Below are 8,491 nucleotides of genomic sequence, written 5' to 3' on the forward strand. Positions count from 1 at the left end.
GTTTCTGAGTAGGGGCATTCTAGCCTCCCTTGTCTTGAATGGTTCCAAGATGCTGTGCAATTTGGTTTGTGAACAAAGGCAATTAAGTTGGCTGTATTTTCATCTTTGTGAGATAGGCGACATACACTGCCCTTAGTGATCTAAGGCCGGTTTCAGAGCTTATCCACTCAGAGCTGTGATACAAATAATAGATTTTACATCAATGATTGCCTCATAATGGTAACAAGCTTGCAGCATGGAAGATGAATGCTACGTTGCACCTACCAGCTGAAAACCATAAAGCAAATTGCATTTTCAAAAACGTGGCTGATAGTAAACAACATTTAGCCATTCCTCACGGAGAGTGTTGTACGTGAGATATAAGGCTACACACGCCTCTTGGCAATGCTGTCTGGATTTAAACTCACCCCCCCTCCCCCTCCCCCGATATAAGGGCAGGTAGGGCACCTGCCCTTGCTCTACCCTACAAGCAGGAGCGCTTGAATGCAGGTTGCCGCCCTGGTAGGCAGGCAGTCCTACCACTGGTCTGCCGCGACTTCCGCCTTCATTAAATTATCCAAATATTAAATTATTCAATTTCTAAATATTATTAAATAATAGTCACATTATTTAAAAACGCCTTCATGAATATTGTTTAAATCCCTTTAATGTGAATTAATTTTCCAAACTCCACAATAATTCCAATACACAGGAGGAGAAAGTAAATGCTTGAGACACGTAAAAATCAAGTGCCCTTGTACTTCAAGTGCACACCATCCAGAATTCAGATTCAGGCCCCTAGTGCTGAGTATTTAATTCTTCCATGATCATTGCTATCCATCATGCTTGAATAAAAGGATTAAAAGCAGGGTACAGTAACTTGGATAATGTCTGCAAGACATATCTACACCCTTAAAACGATCAGAGACTAAAAGATGCTAGAGATTATATAATCCTCCATCAACCGCAGTGCTGACAAGAAAAAGGTCTTTGTAACAATTGACCAACATCATCTGCCAGGCAAGCTTCAGAAAGTCATGGACTATGAAATAATCCAAAGCTAGCAAAAGCCCATTTACATCCTCCCAGATTACCTACAAAATGCTTTCTGCAACATAGGCTGGCACACAGGGTTTTACCCCAAAAAAGCCTGATTGCAAATACTGCACAATGGTTGGGCTGGAAACAAGGCAAAATCCATGGCCTTGCAAAAAAAGCCACCATGTGCATTTTTGCCAAAAACTAGCAGAATGTCCATTTTTGCAGCGGCGCTGGGAGAGAGCAGTGGCAAAAGCTAGGAAAAAAGAACCCAACATACCCCACACAGGAAAGAGGGTGAACTGTTGATCCAACCTCTCAAAAAGTAGTGGGGGAAGGAGATGCATGCCTTTGGGCATGATGATATACTTAACAATCAGCTTGACTAAATACAGCCCTTCCAAGATGTCATCCAACCACTCCTGAAATATGAGTCGCCTTATTGGTTGGCAGGGCTTATTGTTGAGAATAGCACACTGTACACATATTTGACTATCCGTAACCATCCATATAATGGACTTTGAACGCTAGAATACCATATTTTTGATGCAGGTCAGATTTGCTTTGCCTGCATCCTGCAGCTTGCTCATGCCAAAACCTGTACCTCCTTACTTCAATTTCTTGAAAAATGTGTGTAAGGCTTTCACAATGTCATCAACTGTCAACTCACAACCTTCTTCCATCTGCAAAACAGATTCAAAGTGCCATCAGGATTTCAAGAGGGGAAGAAATATAACTTAAAAAGCCAAGGCAAAATCAAAGTAGCATTGATGCACTGCTGCACTCAAATGACAAACACATGCTGTGACTGAAAAATATTTCCTGATCCTTCGTGGTTGCACGAATGTACATCATAAGAGTACACAATAACCAACTTAGAGCTTGTTAGAAGGAAAACCAGTACTTTTATATCAATCAGACCTGAAAATAACAACACACATCTAAAGGACAGAAGAGCTGTGAAAAGGAGGTTTCAAGCTGTCAGCAAGCATCATATACTACATAGATAATCTTAACTGTTAAGCACACAACGATCTAAAGAGCTCCCAATCACGACTGCAGGGCAATTGGTCAGTAATCTGAGAAAATAGCCAACCACGAGATGAATACTGGCATCAATGCACTCAAGAGACATTGGCAGGATAGACCCAACTCAGAAAGGTAAGACTTATTCCTGACCTGCGCACTGAAAGTCAAGTCAAGACTTGTATCTGAAAATGAGAGAATGTTTGCGTTGACCACTGATAGCTGTAGTTTCTCAATTTCTGCAAGGGACTTCACTAGAACTCCCTTCCTTTTGTCACAATGTAGCCGGATCAGCACATTCTTGTCTACCATACGGACTTCAATGTCAGGTTGCTGGAAACCCTCGGAGTTGTCTGTCTTTGAATCTGACACTTTGTTTCCATCAACAGAGTCTTTGGAAGCTTTCTGAACTGCCACGGACATTTTTTTAGGAGCTTGTTCTTCCAGTGCTTTGAGCCGGTCCTGTAGCTGCTTGACATACTTTATTGCATCACCGAGAACAGAAGCCTTGTCCATCTGATCTCACAACGAAATGTTTTCCGTATACTTTAATATTCTTGTTTAGTCGGATTAAATTTCCAAACAACCTCATGATATGACCTTTTTTCTGGGAAAACAAAGAAATGCATGTCATGCAAGCTCCTACTTGCAAGTAAAACACCTTCAGATAGTCATACCTTCTTTAAGCCAGGGACAATTGCTGATAATGCTATAAAACGCTGGCTGAGCTTCTCTCGCCGCTTGCGTTCTGCCATTATGTGGTCTTGTGTATGTCCGGGCTTGGAAGGAGCTGAGGACCCAAGCCCCTGCAAATTATGGTTCGCTGTGAGCATATCCAGTATTTGTCCACCACGGAGAGAATCTGATGGTGAATGTGGCGCTTCCTTGGCTGCTGTGGTCACAACAGAGTGCACATCGGTCATGCTGCTTTCTTGTTGTCCTAAAACCTGAGAATATCCCATCTCGAACTGAAAGGTGGGTGTTCTTGGTGCAACATTCTCGTATGTATCATCTTTTAGATTTGGGAAGGAAGCCAAGAAACCTTCAAGTGTATGACTAGATACACCTTGCTGCTGCTGCTGCTGCTGTGGTGCATAGAACTGCTTGAAGCTTGAATTGCCTGCAGGAGCTTGTGAGAATGAAATACAGTCTCCGTAAAAGTTTTGGCCAAACGAAGCATCCCAGGAATTCAGCTTCGGAACTTTTGAAGGCCGTTCATAGCCAAACGGTGTCTCTGCAGATTTAACTGTTGTATTGTACTGAGACATGAAACCACTAGCTGGTCTTTTCTGTGATTCATTTGGTTGAAAGCTTGCAACTGGCCTACCAACATCCACATTGTTGCTGCACTGAAGGCCCATATGACAAGGGGAATGTTCTGCTGCTTGACCAAATACAGCATCTAAAGACTTTACAAGAACAGGATCGTCCATTCCCTGTCAATCATACCATGACAAGGTATTAGTACCTTAATTATAAGGTAACCTACCTCTCCCGCCATAAATCAATGCTATATAATATGTTTAGACAACCATAATTCAGGCAATTAAATAATACAAAATGTTCCATTCCTAACAGCTCCTACCATCATCATGAGACTACCATCCAATGAAGCCTACTCACTCAACATATGTTGAAAACCTAAGCCACCACAAACTTTACACAGCCTGGCAGTTCACATGGTAGTTTACCATATGAAACTGTAAATGTTCAACTCCATCCTCAAAAAACATGTTTGTATACACACATAAGAACCACAGGAAGATGTTTTCATAAGTTACAGGAGGTTGTGCTTCAATTCCTCGCCTCTCGAACCTCAAGCCTAGACCTTAAAGGTCCTTCTGCGGCCTTAATGCACCTCTTTGACTGAGTCTATTTTTTCAGAAGCATAATCAATGGAATTAAAACAGTAAGAGGAATCAATCACACTTGATCCCCCATGGAAAACTGTAGTTTCTACCTCATGATAGTCCGGTCAAAATCCCAAACTTGCCATGAACTTAATGAATGAACCTTGTAGCTTGCAACCTCACCAGTCATTCACAATGTCACAAACCATCAACTCCACCCTGGATCAAGCTCTCACACTCGCATGCTCATTATCAGACACGTGGGCAAGCATTGGCACAGTACATGTAATGAGTCACAGTTGAGAGCTCAAAAAATGAAAAGAAGTCTCTCTAGATCTCAGACCAATAAATCAAGAGGGTGGGATTCCAGAGCCATCATTAAAAAGTACTCCCAAAGCTCAAAAAAAGGATGAGCCAACAAAGCTTGATCCCCTGCTTGATATATCTAGGAAAACCCGGTAACATGCACAATAGATGGTGTAAGTTGCAGTTTTTACTAGATGGTGTAAGTTGCAGTTTTTACTATCCAAAAGTCACCAGCAACATGCCCAAGCCAACAAAGAAAACAGCAACGCAATAGTGCAGTTTTGAAGCTCACTAACGCCACCATAACTACCAATAAGATTAGAAAGCATTTAACCAGCCATGCAAACTAGGGCACCTTCTGTACTGGCCGCCAAGAGCATGTCAAATGACAGCAAACACTCACTTATAGGTCAAATTTAGCCCACCTGAGGTCTATCAGTTGCGAATACAGAATTGTCCCTTAGTCTCACCTTTAATATTCCAAGACAAACATGGTTGAAGAAACTACATAATAGAGCATAGCATAAATGCAGAAAGGTTGATTATCATAATATAAGCTCACTCCGCTTAATCCATTCATATACCTAGATGAATCCAGGAACATTCCCAAACTCATCCTCTAAAACACGACATAGTGCAGTTTCAATCTCATGATAGTCACTCATAAGGTTGAAAACCATAAACTCCATCATGCATAGCAGGGACTAGCTACTATGACATGCCCACTGGTGTCATCAGCGCCCAACAGTAGGTGTCGACCATAGTATAAAAATTTGCTCTTACACATACAAATCCACACACACATACTTGAGCATCCATTTATACAAAGTCTTTGTACTGAGTTTCTGTCAGCCGGAGGTGAAGGGCAGACTCAGCCATGACAAAGGCTAGTACTAAAGGAGAAGGCTAATAAAAAAGTAGTCCAAAATCTCTTCATTCGAGCTACAACTGCTTGTGAAGTCTAAATGATTTCATTTTAGTCTCTCCCAAACGAGCATCTAAATCTATTCATGACTACCATTCATATCTGTGCTTATCATCAAAGTTGTGCTTCTTGAGTTGTCAGCATTGACAACATTGAGAGGCCTTCCTTGACCCGCTTTCGAGTTTAATTGTATTCAAATCATTTTCTTAACTTATTTTGACCATTCCAGCAAGGCAAACCCATATCAAATCTGTTGCAAGGTTCTGCAAAACACATATATGAAGTATTATATTGTTAAAGTCTGTCACAGTAGAGTTGAATACCAGCTCGGACAACCAATGCATAGCTCCAAAATTTAGACTCGGCATCTCCATCTGCATCTCCATGAACTTCCCTAGAGCACTAGCCAATTTTTTAAACCTGCCAATAGACCATCGATTAGCCTTCACAAACAGTCAAAACAGAATATCAAGGAATCACACATGTTCAGCAATTTTGGATAAAGTGGGAGTTGCATTCACAGTACAAGTAGTCAATTGAAAGAGAGCATATACGCTGTGAGCACTATCTCATGGATATTACCAGTATCAATTTACAGATCAGAACAAGTGTTGACAGAAGCGATGGGAGTTTTACTAGGATGAGAGAGAGAGAGAGAGAGAGAGCAAACAGACCTGCGCGAGGGCGCGCCCACATACAGTTTCAAGGCATTCTAGAGATGGTAACTAAGGATAAATGAGACAATCTAGCAGACCTTACACAGTCCAAACCAAACATAACTTCACGTACTTTAAGGACACTTCCCAGAAAGCGTTCAAAACCTTTAAGAAAAGATGAAATTCAGTATCAAGAACAACACTGAATGCCCACAAAGAGCACTACGCTAGTTCAAACTAGCGAACCAGCAAACCATTCACAAGCATTACAAGGATTTCTGCAAGGTACCTAAGAACATGGAAGAAAACGGCAATATACTGCAGAGAAACATTCAAAACCGGACAGATCCCCATAACAAAACAAAATTAGTTTCCCCTGATAGCAAAGGCAGACTCCACGAAGTAGACCAGATCATAAGTAAGAGCACAGCAGGTTTGGACTATACCGCATGCTGCACAAGCTTTTGCGACGCTGCAGAATACAGCAAAACTAAGACAACCTTTTCAGAGTGGCCAGGATGAGGCCAACAAGGCTCTTACAAAATAGATGGTATATTCGGCAGAAATTGAGCAAAGGCCTTACAGCAAATAAAGAGAGAGCCCGAAGAGACCATCACACACAAAGTTACTGTAAGGAGCACTAAGCATCGTACCACCAAAAATTGACCTTGCAGCAAATTGCAACATCTGTCGAAATGAACCTACAAAGAGCACAAGTACGTGAACGGAGATCCGTGACGCGTCACGCAACCTCGCAGAAGCAGGCCCGAAAAAGTACATTTTGAATCCACGTAGTAAATAGCGTCTATAGAGCGGATAAGGAATGCAATGGTAAACGGTCGAGAATAGGTGCTATATTCGACTGTGAGCGCGGTGAGACAGAGTGTTTAAAGACCCATCCAAGCCGCATTCTGCCAAAGGCTAAAGAGCGAGACGACGATCCTGGAAGATAGCAAGGAAAAGAATCAACGTGTTCACATACGTAACCAAAATTGAGAGGTGGAGGACTCATTCCAGAATTCTACAAGCAGCAGCACGGACAAAAAAAAGGCACGAGGAGGAGGACAAAAAGAGGCACGAGGAGAAGAGAAGAGGCAGAGCGAAGGAGGACCCAAGATGGGGGGAAGAGGGAGGAGGAGGAGAAAAGAAGGAGGGCGAAGGAGGGGGGGAAAGGAGGAGAGGGGGGGGGGGAAGAGGAAGGAAATGGGCAAGGCGGGCAAGGAGGAGAGGCAGAGGGGAAACAAAGGGGAGGCAAGGAGAGACAGAGAGAGAGAGAGGGGGGGGGGGGGGGGGGGGGGGGGGCTTACTTGGAGATAGGAGAGTGGAGGATGAGGCACTCCGGGAGATGCTGCGAGGAAGAGAAGAGAGGGGCAGAAGGGGAGGAAAGGGAAGATGGATGAGGGGGAATGAGGGAGGGGAAGGGAGGTTAAAGGGGAAGAAGAAGAAGAGGAAGAGGAGGGAAGGAGAAAGAGAAATAGAGGAAGGTGGTGGAAGGCACGGGCCAGCGTCCTGCAGCGGCGCCGTCGCCCGTTCTCTCTCTCTCTCTCTCTCTCTCTATCTCTATCTCTATCTCTGTCTCTGTCTCTATATCTCCATCTTTTTCTTCTCTTGGATTATTTCTCGATTTCCTATCCAATTTCACTATATCTGCCTACCCAATTTTACTATATCTTCCTGCACTCATTTGCCCCTTTCTTTCTTCTTCCGTATCCCCTGCTTCCCCTTCGTTTCCAGTGCCACCCCACCATCTCTTTCTTTCTTTCTGTTGCCTTTCCGACTCATCCACCATCATGGGTCGCTTGCTTGCCCCTCCTGCCTGCCCTCTCCTGCTCCTCCCCCCCCCCCGCCCCCCCCTACTTCTTTCCCCGCGGCTTGGTAGGTCTGCCCATACGCGCTTCCTCTCTCTCTCTCTCTCTCTCTCTCTCTCTCTCAATCCTCTTCTCTCCCTCCTTTTAGCTCCCATCGCTCCAAATTAACGCATCCCCCACAATTCGCATTTCCTTCCCTTCTCCCTCAATTAGTCTCCCTTTCTCATATACACTCGCAAAAAGTTTCTCACACGTGTACAATCTAAAATCTAAATCAGTACCATCACGGTTAATTAAATCAGTGCTCAACGAAAAGTTTTTGCGTTTGTAGATAGGGAATCCGTGACCTCTTTTTCCATCTCGTAGGTTTTCCTAGAACTTTACAGGTTTTATCGTGCCTTTCCCTGCCTTAAAAATGCAACTGGGCATTGCTCCTTCTGCTCTCTCTCTCTCTCTCTCTCTCTCTCTCTCTCTCTCACTACCTTGAAAATGCATTACATACTACATGCTAGCTCTAAAATTCAGTTGCTCCTCCTGCTTGCGCCCTCTCTCTCAAGAGTCAAAACCAACATGTGGGCTTACTCCCTCCTCCTTTTCCCGACCACCGTTCGATGAAGTATGTTAGACAAGTTCTCCTTTTGTTTTTTAAGCGTAAACTATTCCTCTGCAGCCCATAATTCATTTCCAACATCATTCAAGCCAGTTTCCATCCACCTTCCATAATCTAAAACAATTTCAATCCAAGATTTCACACTCCCACCACCCACAGTTCATCCATGACTGCCACTTGCGTCCCCACCATTTCCGTCGTCATTATTCAACCGATCTCCCCTCCTGATCAGCTCTGGGCCTTCTGCAGTAGCCCCCAGGGCCCGGAGTACGTTAAACGGTGCAGGAGTCCCT

General features: G+C 43.7%; 1 protein-coding gene across 2 annotated transcripts; it reads right to left on the reverse strand.

Moving 5' to 3' along the window:
• Positions 1-750: 750 nt before the first annotated feature.
• Positions 751-7,200, reverse strand: LOC147900143 (transcription factor bHLH25-like). Of its 2 annotated transcripts, XM_087377252.1 has the most exons (6): positions 7,088-7,200; positions 5,448-5,544; positions 3,086-3,479; positions 2,721-2,935; positions 2,197-2,559; positions 751-1,700 (listed from the first exon to the last, which is right to left on the reverse strand). In XM_087377252.1, exons 2-6 carry the CDS (start codon positions 5,508-5,510, stop codon positions 1,626-1,628), a joined length of 1,110 nt encoding a protein of 369 aa, XP_087233378.1. In that variant the 5' UTR covers positions 5,511-5,544; positions 7,088-7,200; the 3' UTR covers positions 751-1,625. The 2 variants fall into 2 exon arrangements, with proteins under 2 accessions (XP_087233378.1, XP_087233377.1); XM_087377251.1 differs by having other exon boundaries at positions 752-1,700; positions 2,721-3,479.
• Between the last annotated feature and the right edge of the window lie 1,291 nt (positions 7,201-8,491).

The sequence above is a fragment of the Dipteris shenzhenensis genome, chromosome 7, assembly GCF_047967505.1.
Source record: "Dipteris shenzhenensis isolate YYH24624 ecotype China chromosome 7, Dip_SZ_1.0, whole genome shotgun sequence".
Taxonomy (NCBI): domain Eukaryota; kingdom Viridiplantae; phylum Streptophyta; class Polypodiopsida; order Gleicheniales; family Dipteridaceae; genus Dipteris; species Dipteris shenzhenensis.